Genomic DNA, 24,325 nt, shown 5'->3' with positions numbered 1-24,325 from the left:
TCTATTACAGGGTCACATTCTTGCTCACATTCACAGCGACAGGACCCTTGCATTACTGTGATCCATGAAAAAATATGAGCTATGTTAATTTATTATATCTACTGTATTATCAAACCTGAGATATACAGAATACTTAACAATTCACAATATAACAAGAAAATATATTACAAGCTACTACATCTGCATTTTCTTCAATAGAATGTAAAAAAAGGGTCTTTATTTTATTTCAAACATAAGATAGGTTGTCACACTACACTTTTTTCGTTTTTGTGAAAAACTTTTCCACCTGTCAAATGGAAGGTGTAACCTTGAACTGGTGTTAAAAATGCTATGAAATATATAATGCCAGACACGTTTAACTAAATACTGTTGGCAAGTAACTTCTTGCATTCTCAAGAGCTCAAAATATAAAAAAGAAAAAAGTTCTTGGCAGTTGTATAAGAAGTATCTTAACAGGGCCAATACAACATATACTACTTCAAAAATAAAAAAAATCTTGTGCACACTTTTCTTTGCCTTTTTGTGAAAGTCCAGTATTGTAATTACAATAAAAAATGATTATTAAAAGATTTCAATATGTAATGAGGTCTGATACATTGGGTATCTTTGTGAAATGTTCCAACTCAGCCAGCTTCTCTTCAGCCCTCTTTGCTCTCATGTCTGCTGCTGCTGCTGCTGCTGCTGCTGCTGCTGTTGCTGCTGCTGTTGCTGCTGCTGCTGCTGCTGTTGCTGCTCCAGCATGACTTCACAGGTCCGTCCCAGTTCTCCCAGTTTGACCTTAGCGTACTCTGCTCGGTTCAGTGCCATCTGACAGTCCTTCCTTGCTGAGTACGTGGAGCCCTCATGAGGTTGACCAGTAGCTACCTATGGAAATAAACAGGAGAGTTACTTTTATGAAGCACTTTGATGTATGATGTACAAGAGATCTCTGCAAATAATGGATTTTTCCAGGTATCTCTACACTATAGACCTAAACCTAAAGCTTATAGACTGAAAAAAAATGTATGCTCATATTAGAGTGGTGATCATGTAGAGTAATAATGCATTAACTTTCTAACCCTAACCCTATAAGACTAGAGACACTATCTACAGCTTATTTAGTTCAACCCATCATTTGTCATAATATGGTGTAAATTATATCATGACGAGTATTATTACAATATAATAAAGTTAGCATTATCGGATGGGGTTTAGACAGCGTGGGAGTATACATCACCCCTCTGATGCTCTTCATAAAAATGTTATTGATTGTTTCTGAAGCCCATCTATGGGACAATAGATTTTTTTAATATAATTAGCAATACATCTTAATTGTCAAGTAAAGTGAGAGAGAAAAACCTGAACTAATAAGTTACATCTATTAGTTGTTTATATTTTACTGTATTTGATTAGTATACGGTTAAATTCAATTAAAGGTCAATCTTAAGGTGTTTCTGACCAGCCTTCCAACTGATATCTTATATGAAAATATTGATAGGGATATATTGAGCAGAATATTCAAAGCTATACATATAACAACTGTTTTTGTTAAGGTGAAACAGCCTCTGAAACAATACTTGTACCATGAGGCACTTCAGTTATGTTGGACAAATAAAGAAAAACTACTACTATTAGAATGTGTTTGACCTGTGTGAGGTAGCGGATCTGGGTGCTCAGCTCACTCTCCACTCGGGTGACAGAGCTTTGGAATTGGACAAGCTGTCTGTCCAGGAGGCTGGCATTATGTTTGTCTTTGGAGAGTTCCAGAACTATATTACCTGCAAGGGTAAGGAAACAAAAATATACAGTATCAATTCAGGACCTGACACTGTGACCATGATAAAAGCATCTCATGCCTAAAGCTACTGGAAGGGAGATTGATGAGAGTTGAGTTTATCAGCCAGGAAGTCAAAATAATGTGCTCAGAGAGGCTGAAAAGCTCGGTGACAAGACTTTTTTCCCCATTCATATTGTTAGTCTAATTGGGGGAAATCTAATGCATGAACCAGCCTAAGCTACTTTGCAATGCAAAGGTGGGCTTTTAGACACACTGAAGTCAACAAGGAACTGAACAGCTAATATTAAACATATACTCCTTTAAGACAATAGATGTGAAACATGGCTATTTGTTCAAGATTCATTGTGTAGAATTTAGAGGCAAATAAATGTGATGATGCATGTTGGTATTTAGAAAAGAATCCTGGACTGATTTCCATAAATGTTTCTGACCAACAATAAACTGTTATTAGTTCACAGTGGTTTCATGATTGTAACCAACTGAATATCCCTTAATGTCCCCTTCATTTCCCCTGTCAAGCATGTAAGTATATGTTTGTATAGACTTTATCTCGTCTACAACTTAGCTCACTAGTGTTTTGTGGTTTACTAACACTTAAATGCATGGGTGTATCTTTAGTATTCCTACACACCTTGGTTTTAAGCAACCCTGCACTTATTGTGTATCACGCAGATTTAAATTAAACTGCTTGACAGCTTCTGAAGGTACAGTGTGTAGACTTTAGTGACATCTAGTGGTGAAGTTGCATGTTGCAGATGAATACCCCCTCACCTCACACACCCCATACAAACATGAAAGAAAACCTGTGGTAGCCTTCAGTTGTTATAAAAAAAAAACTGAAAAGCTGTTTAGTTTGTCCTGTCTGTACTACTCTAAAAAGAGTAGCTCTCCATAGTGAGGATCCGCTCCCAATGTAAATATATAGTAAATAAATATATATTTAAATATAAGGGCCCATTCTAGGGTAAAGAAAACAACTATTTGTACAATTTAGATGATCACACACTACTGAAAACATCACTAGATCTTACACACTGGACCTTTAACCACATGATGAAGCCTCTATGCAATCAAGAGCGCACAGACAGACAGAGACAGAGAGAGAGCAGAGGGCATGACACAATATTTCATATTTATACTGTCTAATCTTGCATACAGACTGACACCTACCAAACCAAATTAGTCAGCACAGCAATCACTAATCACTTATGTGTGATCATTACAAAATGTCGTGGGACGAGCGCTGATGCACAGATGTTTTTCCAGCTGAAGCAGTTGTGGTTCTGCACAATTTTAAGAACTATGTCATACATTACATCAGAGATGCCCTAACCTTGGCCTGGAGTAGAGGTCTTCAGGTGGTACCCAACCTTCAATAAACGTTTCGATCCTTAACCACAACACTCTCTAGTTGATGGGTCAGAAGTAGTGGCCAAATCACTGCCTCCTACTCCAGGCTTCCAGCTAGTATCCTTCCTCTTATGCCAGAGGAACCAGGAGTCTCTCTCTTATCGTCACTTATTCCAACCTTCGAACAGTATGTTTTCCTCGTCTGCCCTCTTACTCCAACTTTGGTCATCGCATTCCACACTGACTGAGCTGGGAATCATCAACACCCCACCTCTGCTGTAAACAGCCATGATGTCCTCCCTTTGTCCTGATAAACCTGGACCAGCTAATGGTACTTGGCTTTTTTTTCTCTCTCTGCTGCTTCCTCACAGCGCACAGCTCACAGGATTGTTAATTCCACCAAGTTGACTTTCCTTCCCTCCTGAGACCACATGACGATATCTGGTCCCTTGCAGATAGAATCTACTTTGGGTTGAGGAGTTTTCTCCCAAGGTCTGACCTCATTTCCCATCTCCAGGTGGACTGCAGAAGGTTTTGTTCCTCCTGGGATGGTGGGCTTCTGACCGTCTTTCACAAAATGGATGTTTAGCTGGGAGTGGCGACCTGTACCTCCTCTGGGCCAAAGCTGTTTTGCACCCTATGTCGTGGTATCTCTGTTATCTCCAGCCACAGCACATCAAGTTCTGAAGTCGTCCAGTAAAGTGTGCAGCTGGTGAGATCCTCTGCCCAAGTTGTGTCCAGGAAAACTGGATACTGGACTCAGTTCAGCACAAAGATCACAGATCATAGATCTATAGAATCTTTATCAGCTGATCATTCATCATCATGGGACAAAAACGCTTTGTGATCGCTGAACCCTCGTTTCCTCCCCATTCTTCCATTCGCGTGCATCCATCACGCAGCATTACGCACGAGTGTCACCGCAGTATTTATATAATTAGAGCAATCGGACTGATTACCTCACATCAGTGGATCCTAACCTCCACTCTGGGATATTATTTGGAAAGTGAATAGTTTTTCTTTATTTTTAGTGAGTGATCTCCAGTGCGCTCTGTGCCCTCTGTGCTCCTGATGGCACAGTCACGTTCACTGCAGCAATTTGATGATACACTCACAGTGTTAGAAGACAGTATTAAAAACTATTAATGACTCGGCTCTGTAACTCCGCTGTTTAATGGAATCTGAACATCATTTTCTGGAAGTTGTTTCATATATTTTGCAATTCAATTTCGTGTGGAACAGATATGTAGCGCGAGCACAACTAAAGCTGTTGGTTTTAATGTCAATGATGAAGTGGATCAATAATCTGTCTTCAGTTCACCACCTCCTGATCCCTCTCCCAGGACGGACAGAAGTGCAATAGATGCCATGTGTAATGGAGAACATCAGAAAGATAAGGGTATTTGCAGCATTGATTAGAATAAACACTTTGTAGCATAATGGAAGGTCAATGAATTGATGGATTATTGTCAGTAATGGTGGAGTATCTATTAGCCTACAACAAATTCCATGGTAGTGTCATATACGCCTGTGTGGGATGGGCATACTTAATGCATGACACAAAAATAAAAACTGCCACAAAGAATGAAATCTGTAATTTAGATCGACTGATTTATTCCTAACTACTGGCAACATGAGAATCGACGACACGCACCAAGCATCAGACAGGGACACACAACATTTTTCGGGAGGAATTTTTCTAGTTAATATCTCAAATAGAGACAGTGGTCCACAACAATATACAAAACCAAGATCTAAAGATACATCAAACACGGTGGTGTCTTGTATACTTACCGGCACACTGCAGGATCATCGCTATCTCCTTTTCGACCTCCTCCAGAGCTCTGAGCCGCTCATTAGCCATCACTGAGCAGCAAACCGCTTCTTACAGCAGCTCTCCAAGGACAAATAGTAACAAAGATTAGTCCAGACAGCCCAGCTCGGTGTAGACAGGGTTCAATATAAAGAAACCTGCTTGGTTATGACTAAAACACAGACACTGCTACGACTGGAGCCGCTCAACAACTCAGCGCTCACGAAATTGACGTCACCCAGTCGCACAGTGATTACGTCAGCTTGACGGACAGGCAAAATGGCTACATCGACTTGGCAGCATGGCTCATCTGCCATGCGACTAACCGAGGGTTTGGTGTCGGTTCTGAAAGAACACCGTCCAGAATATTTACCTGCTTTGTTGGCTAGCTACAGAGAACATGGCGTATTCCCGACACAGGTAGTGGCCAAGCCGGAGCAGCTCATAGCCTAAAACGAGGTCCCTGTTAGCCCGCTGTCGCTGTGCAGCATCTGCTACAGGCTTTGTTTTTCACTAAGCTGGCATCTGGAGTTACAGTAGCACACTGTGGCACAGAGGTTTATGTGGCTGTTTACTGTGTTTTTGCTCGTATTGATAGTTAACGCCTGTGTTTATTTCTGCAGGGCGCGAGCGCCGTCGGGGGTCTCGTGGGTTTTAGCAATGCCAAACTGGGCTCGAGCAAGACCAGGTGAGGAAAAAAACAATGTTTCACGTCAGCTGTCGTAAGGTTTCAGTCATTGCTAAGGTAACGTTAACACTGGTAACGCTGTAAGGATACTCTGTCATTTGGCCAGTATATGCATCAGCGTTATTTTCAGTGTGCTGTATCTCTAGTGACGCTATCTTGTGCATCAAATGGCAAAAGTGGATAACTGATAGACTAATCACTGAAAACTTAGGAAAATAGCATATTTATGTTGTGAAAGTCAATTGATTTGTTAAGAATGTTCACACTAATGTATATGATTACTATAGTGCAGTCGTGAGAAATAGATTTGGTATCAAATAATCTTTAATTTTGAGGTACATCATTTGAGTTAAATTTTATCAGACATTTGGCATTACAGTTGTGATAATTACTGTTGCAAAGGAAAAGATCAACAAAAGTCCTATGATTATTGAATGCTGTGTTTTTGAGGCATACCTTGTGTGTGCAGGTTTGAAGGGCTCTGCCTGCTCTCCATGCTGGTTAAAGACAGCTCCAGTTCTCTGTTTGAGCAACACTGCCTTTCCTGGCTGCGTTCCCTGCAGCAGGTCATACAGGTACAAAATGCATGGACACAAACGTCCACACAGACACTTTTGTTGTTGTCCATTCCTGTCAGTCTGTGTCTTCCATAAAACTTGAATTATTCCAAATTTGAAAGCCTGAAAATCAACACAGCCCAACTTCTTCCTTCCTGATTCTTCTCCCGTCATCCTCTTCTGTGTCTTTGGATGATCTCCTTTAGTCTCAGGCTCCAGTTCAAACCATTCAGCTAGCAGTGAACATTCTGAAGGATTTGCTGCACTACTCATCCCAGTTAGCAGAGCTCGCCAGGGAAGTGGGACTCAACTCCATCCTGGGCATCCTGACTTCTCTTCTGGGACTCAAGACAGAGGTGAGGGAACAATGTAGTGGATAGTTTTACATATCAGGGACTAGGGCTGGGCGATATGGAAAAAAATCGTATCACTATAATTTTTCCCATATCAGTCAGTATCGATATATATTGCGATATAAATCAAACAACCAGAAGATAACTTTTTTTGTTTATGTACAATGTACTCCTTGTGCACAAATGTTTTTTCTTATGCACAAAACAGATTTTACTTGCTCGTACAATCATCCTGTGCCACTGCACTATATAACATTTTTTACAAACCACTACAGTGAAAAGGTGTATATAATGTACATACCCTGCATATTATTTAATTTTAATTAAAACATTTTATTCTATTGCCTTTTTATATTGCTCATTCTGACGTGCCTGCTGCTGTAACAACTGAATTTTAGAGGTTTTATCTTATCTTAAATCAGTGTCACTGCACTGAGGTGCACTACTCAACTTACTGGTCAACAAGTGACTCCGATTGTTTTCTAATCAATCACACTTGGAACTGATCTTTAGAAAAACCTGCTGAATTCATATTTATGGCGTTGCTTCTTCTGCAAAAAAGAAGTTAAAACAGCGCGCTGCGCCATAATCTGTTGAGGGAGCGTGCGCATGCTCGCACACACAAACTGATAATCACATGGGATATTCACCATCTAGTCCTATATTCTAAAATAGTTATTAATCAATGGTTCAAATCAGGACCCCGGATTGTTCCCGTCTCTTTAACCCTGATGTCCTGACTGGTCGCGTCATGTTATGTCTCGTGTTGTGGAGCAGGTAAAACATCAAAGCAGAAAATGGCTCTGAACAAGAGAATACAAAGATGGTTTTGGTTGGTTAGGAAGAACCCAGTCTGGTTCTGACATGTTAACCACATAACAGAGAAGCTCAGTGTACTTTTTAACCAACACTCTTCATAAACTCTAGAGAATCAACCAAAGTAAACATCAGTCCCTCTACGTGTCCTAATACCGTGTGATGGTGTTTATTGTTGAAGTGTAAAGTGAGCGCAGGTCAGAGGGGGAGTGAGGAGGAAGCTCCAACTGAGACTCTGACACAGGACGACCAGACCTTTAATGAGTGTCTGTCCTGAAGCAGCAGTGTTATAATTATTCAGCGGTGGAAACCCGCTAAAACAATGAACTTAGCGAAAAACATGAATCAATATGTTCAGTCACTGCATCGATAAAGAGTCGTCCACCTCTATGCAGGAGCCCAAACATTAGCACGTGTGCTGCTGCTCCTCCTGTGTGTGTCAACCTAACATGACATGGCTGTAATTCCAGCCACATGATTGGTTCGGCGCGGCGCTATTCTCATTATCATTGGTTATTTGTGTCGTCTGTCAAAACATGGATGTGATGAGTCCTATCAACGTTATATCGTTCAGCCCTTGTGGCAGGTCAATCGATCGAAAATCTATTGTCGTCACGATATCAACGTGTGAGATACACTTTCGCATAAGACGGAAAAAACTGTGATAAATTGTGTTCCATACACCAAACATTCACGCTCTTCGTGTCAATATCTTTGGCCTATCGGATGGAGCCCTGCTGCCCTAGATGATAAATTAAAAAATGTCTTTGCCTCCACATCCTAAAATCTACTGTGGAAACTTCTAGTGATCATGTTTGTACCGAGTTAAATTCATCACTATGAGCGGTTGATTATATCAACAATCTTTGATAACTTCAAAAATGTAGTGATAACTTCATATAATGCTTTATACTTAATTATTCTATAAACTAATAATATAAGCTGCTTGTCCCTGCTTCACTAGTGTGAGCACTTCCTAGCCGTCTGTTTTTTTCTCCTTTTTTACGTCATTAGCAATATTTATGTTCTTAGACTCTTCATCATCAGATATCCCCTTGAACAATGTGTCCTGACATTTTAATGACTCAGCTACAATTAATTGGTTGAGTAATGAAGAGATTAATTTGGCAGTCAAAAGCATTGTTTCAGCCCCATAACTAGGACCAAATTTGCATCATTCTCCCTTTTCTTCTTGCGACCACAGTGTGAGCTGTCAGCCATGGAGGGAATGACTGCCTGTATGACTTACTACCCCAGAGCCTGTGGATCCCTCCGGGTAAGATACAAGGAGACAAAGAAAACTGGAAAGAAGGAGTTATTTTTCGCCATTAATAAAGTTTGCCTTATGTTTTGTTGGTAACTAAGATTGTGTGTATTTCACTTCTGTCATTTGAAGAAAAAAATGAAAAACTTGAGCTGTCTGTTTTCTTTTAGGACAAACTAGGAGCCTATTTCCTCTCCAAAATGGACAATACAAACAAGAAAACACAAGTGGTTAGTGATTCCCCCTCATTTAAAAAATATATTATATATATGTATATGTACACAAATATTCCTTTTCCCTCTTTCTTTGTGACTATTGTTCTGTTAGATGGCTTGTCAGTGCTATGGTCGCTTGCCCTGTCTGGGGGGCCTATTGGACAGAGGGATGGGTGCTGGCAGAGCTGAGGGCTGGACCAATCAGATTCACTGCTTATTGGCATCAGCCAATGGCCTGTTGGCACAGATCTACCAAGGATCAGAAATGGGTAAACTTTCCGTGAAGCTTAATTTCTCTATAGAGCCAGAGTTCAATTCATATCTGTTCCTAACTTTTTGAAACTGAGTTCACTGTATTTCCCTAACAATAACGTACAGAGACACACGTTCAAGTGTAAACATAGCCTGAGCATCTCTTGCTCCAACCTCCATTGGATACATGAAACAAAGTCATTCTGAGGTGGGAGTTTAAGACCTTGCTGACAGGGGCGTTGATCAGGCCTTCACTTTTCCCTCTGACTTAAAGGTGTGTTCAGCTTTCAGCCTCAGCTGCCATCTGATTCATTTGGCTCTCTTCCTCTCTTCACCTGAGAGTACGAAACATACGGAAACAGGTGTGATGATGTGACCACAAAGTTTATCAGGGTTTCTGGCACCACATACACTTTGGAAACTATGCTTAAACATCAATTTCATTGTGGCCAATCCATGAGAACACAGAAGTCCAATGACAAAGAGCCATTTTGGCTATGAGCAGCAGTTCCTGCCAGTCACTGACCTCCAGGTTAAACCCTAACCCAAGTGTTGGAAGTACCCATAGAGCACAGCAGCATCCGTAGGTTGTATCCTCTCCAGGAACCCAACCACAGACATAGAGAAAACTGGATATTCCTAACTGACGTTCAATACCTGAGCACAGATAATAGTCAGAGCCTTCCTCTTTGCAACTAGCAGTTGCACTGCAGAGAGAACCTTCATTCTCCAGGGAGAGCTTCAATAGAGCGTTGTACATTGCCTCACCAAGACCTTGGTTCCAGAAACAGTGCATTGTGTTGAGGTGAGTCCAACTCTGGCTCCTTCCCCACTAGAGCAGGACATCAGGGTTGTGTGCATTGCCTATTGTCTGGCTCCTCCCATTGGACTGATTTTCGCTCTCAAACACTGCTGGGAAGTATTTCCACCGACAACATGGCTACCAGGACCACTGAGACAGACAAACCCATTCAAACACAAACAAGTCATCTGGTGACAGATACATAAATATAAAAAATGGATGCATCATAAAGTTTGCTGATGACTCAGTTATAATCAGTCTGCTGGGGGTGGTGACGTTATTTATGATTATTTGGAATGATGAACTGATGTGTCCAAAACCAAGGGCATGGTCTGTGATTTTTGGAATCACTTGTCTTTGCTTGCCTCAAAGAATATGTTGTGGTCTCATGTTAATAACTGGTGTCTGGGATGTGTTGAAGAGACTATATCCATCACTAGAGAATTAAGATTTGAACTTTCTATATTCCCATGGACTATCTTCATTTAAAACTCCCAATAGCACCCTGATACACTTGTGATTGACATGGACCTAGTGGTAGTTGAACCTGTGACAGGATAGATGTACAAAATGTTGAGCAAAGACACAATTACTGCATTTTTTTAGCACACTATCCAATGGCCTGGGAGCCCATCAACAAAGTAGTGCAGTTGGTATTTTGCATGTGCCTGACCATGCACTGGTCACTAACTGCTCTTCAACAACATTGTATATAATTAGTGATGTGATGCCTTTTCCGATAAGTTATGATATCTCAGCAACAACTTGAAAACCAAAGACCAAACTTTCTTTATAAACTAATGTTGTTGAAAACAATTTTTAAATGTATATATATTTTTTGCTATTCAACTTCTTACTGTTATAAACACACAATGCTATTATATTAAATTGATAGCATACTATTAGGATAGATGTGGAGCTGGACAAAAGCATTAAAATAATATAAGACCCATATACCTGTGACCTATATTAAAGGTGATATGACCAGTCAAATTCAGCGAGCACCCCAAATTTCATTAATATCTGCAATGATGCGGCCCAAAAATGAGATGATTTGACATTAGCTGCATCCCCTTTGAAACAGTTTATTCTCTCTAACATCCTTTGGTAATACAGAGCCATCACTGAGACTCCAAGTTAAATCTGTCTGTACTGGAAATGTATCTGCTTTTTTACACACCTGACATTTTTATCATTCTTTAAAAGATGAAATGCAAATATCCGCTAGTAAGTAAGTCAGGCACTAGACGACATGGAGAATGTCTGTTAGCTTTATGAACATGTTTGTTGGAATTTCTTCATGTGTTGTCCCCTGGTTTAATGATTTAGTTTGCTTGTTGTTGATACAGATGGAACTGCGCAATATGAAGGTTCGGGGGTGGAGCTGGCCTTTCCTCATCTCGACCAATCCGATCCCCTGCTGCTCTTGCAGCTCCAGAACAGATACACAGCTCTCTGTATGGCACTTAAACACACGCTAAGGTACAACACACACAATTTCAAACTGAAATCTAACTTTCAAAATGTCACATCACCTAAACCACAATACAATCTTTTTGGTTATTATTGTGTCTCGCCATCAGAATATTTTTGGTTTTCAAATATCTTCTGCCACTATAATGTCATTTGTTGTGGTGACAGCACTAACTACTACATTTGAAACATTCAGCAGCAACATATCTTCCACAATCAATGTTCAGATAACTGGCCTCACTTTCAACAGTTCTAATCAGACCTAATCTGTACCGAATAAAAACTGTTTACATTCCACGGTTTGTGAACTGGGTAAAAAGGCTTGATCTTGGAGATGAGCAGGAACGCAATGCCCACTCTTTGTAAGATAGCAGAACCTGAAAGCTCCTGAATCGATGTACTGACTTGATAGGAGACACTTCTCAGAAAAGAAAACCTTCAAAAAGAAAAAAAAACAGGCTGTGGTCCGTATGTGGGTACCTGTACTGTAGTGCATTATAAGGGCAGAAGCATCATGCTGTGTAGTGTTTATATAATAACTAAAGTTGAGCCTAACCATAATAAATCAGAATGTACACCGATAATTGTAGCATTGTGCTGTTTTAACTTGAGTTTACAAAATGGTCATTTTCAAAAAATTTGAATTCAGAAATTGTACAGAGCAGTAAAGTGTTTTGGGTTCCAGGTGTTCATCTTGTTCTTCTCTTGTACCTGTCCTTCAGAGTGGATCCAGCCTCAGCTGTACGTCTGCCTGTCAGACCAATTCTCAACCTGGTGTGCCGAGCCCTTGCTGTCAGCTCCAAGAGCATAGTGAGTGTGCAAATGCTCTCACACACACTCACTGAATTATATTAATTAATAATTATTCTGTGTTTCCCCTAGGATGGAGTTGTAGCACCTAACCAACAACCCATTAAGAACAGTCATTTTCATCAAGATATTTGGAACAATGTCCATACAATTACCGAAATATAAAATTATAGAAATATATATATAGTAATTTACTATCAAAACTATGTACGTCACAACAATCATAAATACAAATGATTAAGTGAGAGAAACAGGAAATAAACTATATAGATACAAATAAAATAGAGAATCAAATTACCTATACATTACAATATATTGCTAGAAAAGAACACACAAATAAAATAAAATTGCACAAACCCTTGTCTATCACACAATACAAAAACAGAACAACATACTATTGCACACTTATATGCAACTAAATTGCATAACTGCTAAATCCTGACCTTCCTTGCCTTCCTTGATCATCCATCAAATCATTCTGCCCAGTAATTGCATTGTTAATAATAATTACAGAAAGGCCACTAAGGCATTCCTGTGACATGGTGGAAATTGAATGCTAAATGCATGTAGGGGAAACACTGCAGGTGATGTACTGCAACATCAGCCAGTGCATTTTCATACATTTTGGTAAATGACTGTGAAACAAATGGCATTGATCATTATTCATATTTGACTGTGTGTGTGCCAGAATTTAACAGGAGACGGAAGTGTGAGGATGCTTGTCCTGCCCATCATACACACCAACACTCTGGAGGTCCTATCAGCTCTCATCACAGTGTGAGTGTGGACACACACATTAACACACACTTTTTGAGATCTTTATTTTTTATGTTTTCATTATTGGTTTTTTTCTTCACAAATGTACATGTAATACGATAGACAAATCATTGCAAAGATACAAGCATGCAGGAGATAATATTGTTAACTGTAGCAGTGGCATTGATGTGTAGCTTCTTGTCTGCTCTGTGTGTGTATTACAGTGTACGCAGCGGCATGGTTCAATACACTGTAGTTCTCCAGAGGCTGTTTTCTCAAACCCTGTCTTCCTGGGCACCTCTACATGAAGCCAATCTAGGACAGCAGAAAGCCTACAGGTAACTGCAGCCCTACCGCCTGTGGTCGTTTTGTTTTACTCCGTACAAATGAACCTCTTATTTTTTACATTAACCAATATCTAAATTACAGGCACCAAAACTCCTATTCTGTGGTTACATGGCCATATTTGATCCTCTTGCCAAAGCTGCAGCAGAAAAAGGAAAAATCCCTATTTATATTTGAAAGTAGAAACCTAATGAGCCGTATCATGTCAGCATCCTACCTTTCAATTTGAATTAGATTTACTGAATCAGGTATGTTATCAGTTATTCTGAAACTATTGCTTGCTAAATAATTGGGAATTACCTTTTTAAAGCCGTATTGAGATTACAACTAATGGCAGTGCAACATTATTTATTAGCATCACAACAGGACTACATGGTGATTTGTTCTCACTGAAAGTCAGTTGGCGTTTTTGGCTAATGTTTTATATAAAACAAAGTTTGTTTTGGTGTACATGAAATGCATGTAAAAGCACACTCCACCTCATGTACACATTTCAGAAATGGGTCTGTAACAGCTACAAGTCATCTGCTTATGTGACATCTATTGGTTATTAAAAAGCACGGCATAAAATCATTTTGGTCTATAGTATAGTCTGTTGGGCAGTAGGTACTATACATTTACTGTAAAATAAACTTATTACAAACGCCTACTGTATAATGCAATACCAAACAATACGTCCACCAAGGCCAACAAAATGTCAGAATCAAATCAACAATTCATAATAAAACTGAACATTATGACAGGAGGGTTTATTGCAGGGATGTTTCACTGGGTTCTTTCCTATTTGCCACTTGCTTCGGTAGTACAGTGAAGTGATGGCATCTATTTCTATTACCTGAATAATAACTTATTCCAAGATGACTGCTTTGATACAATCAGATGTTTGTGTTGAGTGATGTACAGGATACAAACTCAAGACGTGAAGAAGCCCTGAACTTTTTCATGTTATTTCAAATAAAAACAGCATTCAGCAAAAATACTTAGCATGTATCAGAAAGATGGGGTGCCATCATGGTTTCGGAAGGAGGAGGATTAGTTCATGGAAAATTTCAGACTATGAGGATGTGGCAGAAGGATTTGTTTCTCATGTCTCTTCCTTCAATCCACAGTTCGGTGCGGGTGTCAGTGTACAGAACCTTAGAGCTCTGGATCCAGGTGGCTGGGGCCTCTGCAAGCATTCTTCAGGGAAGCCCGGGCCATTCAGAACTGCTGTTTAGCCACCTGCTCAGTGACATCACACCAGGGGTCGACTCTGTCAAGGTGACTTCACTTTCCATTAAGTTAGTTTAAATGTGTATGGGCAACATGTATTTTTGAGTAAGAATGAATTAGTTTTTAATATTATCTAGCAGCAGTATAGTTTGTAGCAGCAGGTATCTACATCGACATATGTAAAGGCAGCAGCACCAAGTATTCATCTCTAATTCCCTGTGTCTTTCTGTGTGGTCGGTTCCTCCAGCTCCGGGCTGGTCTGTCAGCTGATGTGGTTCCTGGAGGGAAACCAGGCCCTCGGAGGACGAAGCCTTTGGTCATAGCAGATGCAGGCGGGTCATCACTTCAGAGGAAAGGAGACCTTCTGGCCAATCAGGACACTTGCCTTTCAGCCCTCAGAGGTGAGATTTGGCCCAAGACTGAAAAGATCTCATGTAATAGTTTTTTTGTAAATATGGTGAAATCACAGAGATGTTTTCTTCTTCACAGCACTGAGACAAATCATACTGACAAGTGGTACACTGCTAAAGGATGATATACACAAGGTAAATGTCAGTGTTACATTGTTGTTCATGGTAATTTAGTTTATTTTTTGCCAGATATTAACTGTAACTATGAGACTTGGTGCTTTAACACTACAGCAGTTAGGCCCAATCCCATTTCACCCCTTGGCCCTACCCCTACCCCTTGTTTCCGAGGTTTATCTTGCCCCTTGAAACAGAGTCACAAGAGGTAGTGGTTTTAAATCTTCCCCTACGAATTGGGACATCCCTTCAAGAAGCCATTACATCATCAGTAGTCATCAATGTAAACAGACCAGACAATTTTGCCGGGGATGTCATTGTGATCTTAAATAAACCAATGCTATTGTTTGCAGTTACTAAAGTGACAAACCCATAATATCCAAATAACATCTGTGCTAAAGCAGGTGAATCAATGACATTTGAAACTGAAAAGCTTGGATGCTCTGCATCATTTCACATATGAATCAAAAGCACGCAGCTTCAGGCTGCTAGCAGTGGTCTGTAGGCAACACTACCAGGATGCTTTGTTATTAGAGGAACAGTTAAGTTCAGTAACATCGCTGCTATACGCGGGTTCAATCAAGTGAATCGTGTGTCTTCAAAGAGGGGGAATGCGACATGACATTATGTGAAAATACAGGACTATCATGCAAATAAATTATCGCTAGTATGCTAACGCTAGCGCGCTCACGATCTTTATTTTTTTAAGGTTATGAAAAAATTGACCATAATACATTTAAATGATATTAAACTAATATATTACAATCATTATCGTAATTTTAAATCCTTATTAATGGAGAAAAGCTACATTTGTAGGTCTCTCTCCCGGCTTGCCGGTGATTCGCAAGGCATTCTGGGTACCCCCTACGTTCATAGTGAGGGTCGGAAAATCTCCATTTGGAGGTACTGGGACAGCCTACCGCTACACGTGAACGCGCATAACGAAGGGGAAGGGCTAAGGGGTAGTCACTCTATTTCAGAATGAACACCTCATCTTTTTAATGGTGTGTTTTTCTCACAGCGTATCCACGACGTGGTGCTGCCGCTGTGTGTGCGTCTGCAGCAGCAACAGTCCTGCAGCAACACTGCATGTGAATCTGCAGTGGGGGTCAGTGGGCAGTACAGCAGTGCCCTCACACGACGCGAGCTATACAGGTACTACCTTCATTCACATCACATCAGAGATTTACACTGTATTAGTATCTTTTATACTTTTATAAACTTCTATCTGACCATTATTTTTTAAATAAAACACTTTCATCTGTATTAAATTGTATTACTGTATTACAAAACATCATCGTTTAGATTTAGTTCAGGTTGCCAGTTTACAACACTTCTTTTTGGCTCATTTAATCCAATAAACTCACTGCTGACAGTGTGTGGGTTTTTTTCTTCACAGGACCAAGATTTACTACACACCTGTAGTGCACACACTGTTTAATTTGACCTGTATGTTGTAATCAAGCTGAGTAAATTTAAGACTGTAAACGGTTGTATCAATGTATGATATCAGTGTTTTGGTATTTTTATGGACTTTAAGGTTATTGCTGGCTCTGGTCCTGGTCCCATCACCGTGTTGGCCTCCACCTTTGACCTGTGCTGTATCCATCCTCAGCAAGGGACTCACCGACCGCAACCTCAAGGTAACTAATCTCTGGCAAAGAGAGAAGAATAAAGGAGGAAACCATGAGATGTGTTGGCTGGTTTGAGTTACAGGTCCATCAATTCCAGGGTTTGTTAGATACCACAACACTGCTCAGCAGTTTATAAAAAAATATGAGACAAGATTTTTCAACTGTCCAAAATGATCACAGCAGCAATTATGCTATCTTCTCTCACGACTTCCAGAACTTAAACAGTAAATGTTCATATTAATTATTAACTATTCTCTATATCTGCTAGGGATGTGTTCTTGCTTGTGGTTGTTAACAAAAAGATATGAGATGATGAACAAAGACCTCCCAAAGTCGCTGCATCAGTTAGATCATCCTTATTCAGCGCCCCTGAGCCATCTCAGACTACGATCAGATTTATAACCTGCTGGAAATCCAGTCGGTGTCAACGCAAACTCATGCAGCAGTCACACCGGACGTGGAAGCGCAGCGCCAAGAAATGCTGTCCGCCTCCTTTCAATTGGGTTGTTCACATCTGCAGCAAAGCGCTGCGCCGAGGCCGGCTCGTGATCTGCACGTGATGGTTTCGGTGTCTGTTCTATTTTTCCAGTTCGCCGCTAGCGAATCGGGCCAGAAAACATACTGAAAATCGATTTTTAAATGATATAAATGATATATTATATATGATATAAATGATCAAATATGCATCCCATACTTTTGATTTTCCTGCTGTTCTCCTGGAGTTTCAATTTCCCCGATTTTTTTCTCCCCCATATGATGAAATTTCCCCAGCTGCCCATCCACTTTAATTTCTTTCTTTTTTTATTATGTACTTACACATTTGTCAGTTGTGTCTAAAAAGACAGACACACACACAAGCAGACAGACAGAGAGAGTTGGGGGTCTAGTGGTTATAGGCTTGCGTAGGTCAGTCACTTGTGAAGACCATCATCATTTACCCCAGAACTCCTACATTAAACGGAGCATACAACAACATATCAGCTATATGTGTGATTAAAAAGTAGCAGAAGAAGCAGAATCGCGGGCTGACCAGCGCGGAGAAATGCGCGTCCGGTGTTAACAGCCAGGCGGCTGCATGCACGACAATTGATGCTGCGCTTCCGCGTCCGGTGTGAACCCGGCGTCAGGCTTAGTTCAGCCAATAAAAGTAAGGGTGTTTGGATCATTTTTGAGGGACGATCACCAATCGTTTGAAGTAGTATCGGCCGATACCAATCAATGGGTCTTTGGCCTGTTTACGCCTGATTAAAATGCGTCTTGGGTGATCCAAGTGACCACTTATGATCAGATTTCTCTTCCCTGCTCTTTATGCAAATAATAATAAAAGTACATCAGGACAAAAGGAAGCTGTGAACAGACGACGCTGCAATTAAACATAACACTTGTGATTATTTAAAATGAGACGGGGGTAATTAATACAAAAATATGTCAAAAACAGTTCAACAGCCCGCTTTGCTTTAGTAAATGGGCAAACTGTGCACACCAGGAGACTTGGGGCCCAATCCCGTGTGCGCGTGTAGGCGTAGTGTGTCCCAATACTTGGGATGGAGGTGGAGGGAGAAGTTTTTGGGCTGTACAGCCCTCGAAAAGGACATTTATCAGACCCACACTTCAAACTGAGGGCTACGAGAATTTCCCAGAATGCCTTTCGAATCACAGGAAAGCTTGGAGAGAGTCCCACAAATGTAGTATTTTATCAATTAATGAGGGTTTTAAAATTACGATAGTAATTGTAATATCTTTAATTTAGTTTAATATGCAGAGCATCCAAGCTTTTCAATTTCAAATGTCATTGATTCACCTGCATTAGCATAGATTTCAAGATTTTAAGATCTCAACATTGTTATTACAATGACATTACCGGGAAACTTTTGGTCACGTCTGTTTACATCGAAGACTACTGATGACGTGTCGGGTTTTCACGATGACTGCTTCTTGAAGTGCTGCCCCAATTCGTAGGGGAAGATTTTAACCACTACCCCTTGTAACTCTGTTTTAAGGGACAAGATAACCCTTGAAAACAAAGGGTAGGGAGAAGGGGTTAAAAGGGATTGGGCCTTAAAGTGATAGTTCACACAGAAATGAAAATTCATACATTATCTACTCACCCCTATACCGATGGGGGGGTGGGTGATGTGTTTGAGTCCACAAAACACTTTTGGAGTTTCAGGGGTAAACAGTGTAGCTGATTAGAGACCTATCTTCAGACGTAATAAAACAACAGAAAAAACACAGCATGCCTCCATACTGCTCTTGTGGTGTTATCCAAGTGTCTGGAAGCACCGACATTAATATTCAACTCGAAACACGGTCATTTACACCAAGTTTTAAGTCTAAAAGTCCACCAGAGGTGGCTAAGGTAGCATTTCTGACAGTCCCTGAATGCACCTTGTCGGAAGATATCTGCGGACATTTAAGCTTAAAACACGATGTAAATTACGCCGTTTTGAGTCGAATATGAATGTCGAGGCAGAAAGAGTAGATGTAATTTCAAAGAATTTAATAAAATGATTTAACTTTTCGATGTAGAGTATTTTATATAATGTTGAAAATTGTATTTTAAATTAAACGTGCATTATACTTTTTACAATATTGCAAAAAGTGCAAATGTTTAACAATGACACACTCTTGAAAACTGCACAGTGCACAATGCCTTTTTTAATCCAGTAATTAAAAATAGTTATTAGTCAAGTGATTTCATTTACTGAGAAACTGTATAATCCTGCAGAACAACAGATTATACTAGGTATTTAAATCATTTTCTTCATATCTGTATGAAAAGCAACACATAACTTGTACTGTTAATTTATGACACACGTTAGCCTCAAGTTTGGTGAATATTGCTGTGCCGCTACAATGACCACCACAAGGAAAAGTCCATGACTGATGAAGTGACAGCATTTTATTGGTGGAGCTGCAGGACCACTTCCTGTTTGTGTTTCAAATTAAAAGCCCTCTTTGTACACCGTCCAGCCTCTAGGTCTCAGCTTTGCTAACGTTTCATCATACAACCGCGGGTGGCAACCAGCTTTAGAGCTTTTCAGTGTCTCTTCTAACTTGTGTTTTCGTGATTTGCGTTTGCGGACCAATCAATGGTTTCTCCTGGTGAAAGATCATGTAGTGTGTGTCCCCCTATCACCAGTCAGTAGTGTAGTATGAAGTCAGCTTTCAGATTCACTGGTGAATCTGGTAACCATAGATTGAACTGACTCCAAACTAATTGTCATGTACTAATTTGTTGTCAAGTCATTTCAGTTTTTAATGGCTTTATTTGCTCATGTGCCCTCCGTCCCCTCTCAGATCTCTACATTCTGTACTGAGGCCTTGACCATCTGTAACTCTCTGCTCCATCCCCGTAATCCCTCCATCGCCCTCCCCTTACCACCTCTCACGTTGAAACCCACACCCACCGCACCAGTCCTTTCATCCTCTCAAGGACCTACCCCTGGACTTACTTTGCCAACCCTTTTAGGAGGCACCGCCCCTGGTCCCCCTTTTGCTACTCGCCACTCCCTCAGCCTTGGCCCGACCTCCCTCCTGGGCTCGCTTGAGAACCACCTCTCCCTGGTTCCGGGGCTGTCAAGCCAGGCCCACACTCCAGGAGACATGATCCTATCCCCACATGCACACCACTTGCCAGACCAGGCTGGGCTTGGGCCCCCAGAAGGGCAGAGACCTGTCTTTGTCCGTTATGAAAAAGAAGAAGCAGATGATGTGGAGATCTCTTTGGCCAGTGACTCAGATGACAGCGTGGTTATCGTTCCTCCAGGGATGCTTAACATGGAAAACCAGCAGGAAGACACAGCCGTCTCAACAAACTCCCAGAATGCGGCTTCTGCTGCACCAGGAGGCTCCACAGTCACACTACCAGGAGGAGAATGTGTCACCATGGTTCCCACCACAGCAGCACCAACCACAGTAGATGGCATCTCGCTTTCCAACAATCTCCCTAACTCCTCCCCTCTACTCACCACTTCCACAGCCCCCATTAACTCCTTCCCTCCTTCCAGCACCTCAGTGGTTTCTCTGGTTCCACCTCTTAACTCTAGCACTCTCACAGTTCCACCGGGCAGTCTGGGGGACTCAATGCCTGGTAGACCCCAGCTCCAGCAGATGCTAATGCAGCCCTCCACGACAGGCCAGCCCAGTGCCATGGGTCTACCACTGCAGCTCCACCAGCTTCAGAATCAGCTGAATCCACAGGGTAGGCATCTTCACCAGCATCAAACTCCCACTGCACTGAGTGAAGATTCAGCCGTCATCAACATAAACAGCACAGATGAGGAGGAGGAGGAGGAAGAGGAGGACATTGAGGATGACGAAGAGCTGGAAGAGGAAGAGGAAGGGATGGAGGAGGAGGATGAGGAGGAAGAGGTGAGTGATTTTGCTGAGGAGGAGTTCTATGATGGAGAGGAATTTGAGGAGTATGATGAAGAAGAGGGAGAAGAGCTAGAGGAGGAAGAGGAAGAGGATGGAGACATACCTCCATTAGAAGGAGCAGAAGACAAGGCAGGAGAGATGGGGATGGAGGAGGGGAAGGTGCTCCAAGCAGCAGTGGATGAAGGAGGGATTGCTGGATTCAGTGTGGAAGGAGATGATGAAGGTGGGATAGAAGAGATTCAGACCAACAGAGTGCTATTCGGAGAGGACAGGATGAAGGTCCAGGAGGTGGAGAGCATTGGAGTCCTGGAGGAGGCGCGGGCGGGTGAAGACGAAGAAAGTGAAAGGATGGATGACCCTACCATGCCACAGATACTGTGTGTCACCGGAGGAGCACTGGAGAAGAGGGAGGAGACAGAAGAGAAGGAAGGGGGAGCTGGAGGAGGTGTGATGCAGCAGGAGGCAAGCTTGTGGGAGAAAGGAGCCAGTGAGATTGATCCAACAGCCCCCTCAGAAGAGTGCACAACCAATCAGAATCAACAGGTACTTAACACATTTTTAACTTTTTTTACCTCTGATGGATACAGATGACATCACATCAGTGTTTAAGTACTTAACACAGGCTGCAAGATTTCGAGAAATGAAATGAAGCAGTTGTAGATCTAATCTCAAAGGCAACACACATAGGCAGTGTATGACACTACAACCATACCACTTGTTTTGTATATGAACTTGCTCCCTGATAGTGAATATTTTATTTCAGCAAAAATAGCTTGCATGGTGACAATTAAGAATTGATAAGTCAAGCCTGTCATCTCTGTGAACGCCTTGCGCAAGACACATGACAACTGCACTATTTTTCAGCACGATAAGAGTTGTGTACTTCCCTGGACATACATTGATAGTTTTATATAATATATGTATTTTGAATTGCAGAGATAAACAGAAATAATCTCAAAATATTCATGAGGTGCACAAAAAAATGGGTGAAGACGGCATCAAGTATAATGGCACTCATGATTTAATTGAAGTGGGTCGTCAATTTGACCACTGTCCCCCCCTTGTTGTGTGTCGAAGTGTCCTTGGGCAAGAGGGCAAGCTACTGAACCCCAAGTTGCCCCTGATGGCTGTGCCGACAGTGTGTGATTGATGTGGGACAAGTGAAAGTGTTGCATATTGATGCGCACTCTCAATGTGTGTGCGAATAAGTGGATGGCAAAACTGTCCTGTAAAAAGAGGAAGTCTGCCTCCCGAATTGAAACTGGAAGATGTTTCCCCAGGAGAGGAGCTCCTACTCTACTGTAGACTTTAGGGACAACAAGTATGCCTGAATTCAGCAAGTGCAGTGGGGTGATATGGTACTATGAGCTCTTTCAGGTATGTTGGTACCAAATTAGGTCTTTGTAGGTGAGGAGAATTTTTTTCTATTCTAAATTTAACCGGAACATCACCATGGTCACTTTATGAAAGCTGTAGATTCTCTTTATGAAAGATGTAGATTCTCTTCTGTGAATGATAAACCTTTTGTCAGATGCTGAAGCTGAACATAACCAACCAGACTCATTTAGTATTGGACTTGTTTACTAACCTCATTACACATTTGTATTCTGACATCAATATACAGTAGAAATTGAACCAAAGTGTTGTACCTGTTGTATTCTAAAGCTATAAATATAGTATATTTTTTTTATTTGCTCCCAATTGCGCTTAAAAAGACTAGGGTTGCACATGAAAGAACAAGTTATTGTCAGATCTACTCTTGCCCTAACGATGGGACAGTTTGAGTAGTTAAAACCAAATTAAGTCAGAATGATGTTAATATTTCATTGATCTTATACTGTATAAAAAATTATTACCAGTCACAGTGAAAGTATGAGTAGTCCAAATGACGTTGGCGATATTGTGAAGTTATTCCAGGTTAATCAATATGTTACATAAATTGTTTGCAGAGTACAAACAAATTTAGAACTAGATATGTCATTTAATATGATCTATCTAGGCCATTGTTTTTTTAAGCATATTCTGCTGAGTATTCTGCGATAAACTGATAAATCTCACCTCATTACACCTCAATGAAATGTCCAGATATCTGGATAGTCAAACTTTCAGACATGTACTCAACTCGGCAGTTCCTCCGTCCCTTACCTTGCTCTTGGCCTTAAAATATCTTTGTATTTAACAGGGTCCTAAGTAAATACCCTCCTCTGTTGTCTGTTTTTGTTACACTAAGGTTTGATCAAATTAAGCTTGTGTTGTTACCATGAAACTGAGAATCTTCATCTCAACAGGAGTCGTGGGCTGAAACGGCACAGGAAGCCAGTGTGAGTGATAACCAGCCATGTAGTCATCAGGAGGAACAACCAGCATCTGCCGAAGAAGGAGAAACGGCAGCTGCAGAGCCCGAAACCGCAACAGCTCTGAATACTAAAGAGCAAGAGGAGACAAATGAGAACAGAGACAACAAAGTGGAAACTGAGCTGCAGGAGACAAAGGGAGGAAGAGGAGGGGGAGAGAGTGATGGAGAAGAAGTCAAAGGACTGAAGAGGAAGAGAGAGGACGTGCACAGGGCGGAAGAGGCGGGACACAGCACTGAGAAGAAAAAGGTACAAATTCACAGCTGTTCAAGTATTTTAAGTAACACAAAAAAGTAAATTGTAAATCTCACTCCCCACAGAGTGCATGTCTGAGCAGTTGTCCCTCTGTCTGTCCCGTAGCTGGATGATGACGCCATGGCCTCCATGTTGGCTGATTTTGTCGCCTGTCCACCTGATGATGAAGACGGTGCCTCTGGATCAAACTGCTCATAATCACTTGCCAACCATAACTGTCTGTAATGTTATTGAAGTCGCCATGAATACTGCTAAGATACTGTATTATTAGTGACATTTTCAAGACTGAGTTTCCTCATATAACAAGTCCTGTATTAACATCTTCAGTCATTCTTCAATGTTCACATCAGACTGATATAATGTGGCCTCCTGGTTTGTCTTTTAACATTGTTGCTCACTTTCAGCTGCACTGTGTGGGCTGTGGGAATATTAAACTATTACAACTTTTAGTGATAGCAAAAAGTGAGGTCTTTGTTTATTTTTCTAAAGGGTTGGTTCACTCACTAAACATGACACCATCCACTGAGCTGACAGATATCTGAAAACATTTAGTGCCTCGGGAGAGAGGAGGGTGTCACCTGTTCAGTGGAACGGTGTCCACATTTCATCCTACATACTAGCTGTACAGGTTCTCTGGTACCGGAGTATTCTGTTTCTGTAGAGATACAAAAACATCAACATAGTCTACTGTGGTA

At 41.1% G+C, this 24,325-nt stretch overlaps 2 protein-coding genes across 2 annotated transcripts; one reads left to right on the top strand and one right to left on the bottom strand.

Annotated features, from left to right (window-relative positions):
• Window positions 1-185: 185 nt before the first annotated feature.
• Window positions 186-5,194, bottom strand: med11 (mediator complex subunit 11). Its single transcript, XM_035148785.2, has 3 exons — window positions 4,922-5,194; window positions 1,627-1,757; window positions 186-864 (listed from the first exon to the last, which is right to left on the bottom strand). The coding sequence occupies exons 1-3, from the start codon at window positions 4,989-4,991 to the stop codon at window positions 655-657; spliced, it is 411 nt and encodes a 136-aa protein (XP_035004676.1). The 5' UTR covers window positions 4,992-5,194; the 3' UTR covers window positions 186-654.
• Window positions 5,181-24,092, top strand: pelp1 (proline, glutamate and leucine rich protein 1). Its single transcript, XM_035148784.1, has 19 exons — window positions 5,181-5,360; window positions 5,564-5,628; window positions 6,098-6,203; window positions 6,392-6,541; window positions 8,559-8,630; window positions 8,789-8,848; window positions 8,946-9,102; window positions 11,237-11,369; window positions 12,083-12,170; window positions 12,859-12,947; window positions 13,151-13,264; window positions 14,381-14,531; window positions 14,731-14,884; window positions 14,973-15,028; window positions 16,029-16,162; window positions 16,548-16,650; window positions 19,942-21,564; window positions 23,310-23,624; window positions 23,736-24,092. The coding sequence occupies exons 1-19, from the start codon at window positions 5,220-5,222 to the stop codon at window positions 23,826-23,828; spliced, it is 3,804 nt and encodes a 1,267-aa protein (XP_035004675.1). The 5' UTR covers window positions 5,181-5,219; the 3' UTR covers window positions 23,829-24,092.
• The last annotated feature ends 233 nt before the right edge of the window (window positions 24,093-24,325 follow it).

Source organism: Hippoglossus stenolepis, chromosome 23 (genome assembly GCF_022539355.2).
Source record: "Hippoglossus stenolepis isolate QCI-W04-F060 chromosome 23, HSTE1.2, whole genome shotgun sequence".
Classification (NCBI taxonomy): Eukaryota; Metazoa; Chordata; class Actinopteri; order Pleuronectiformes; family Pleuronectidae; genus Hippoglossus; species Hippoglossus stenolepis.
The sequence above is the reverse complement of the archived record's forward strand: the minus strand, read 5'-3'. Positions and strand labels throughout refer to the sequence as shown.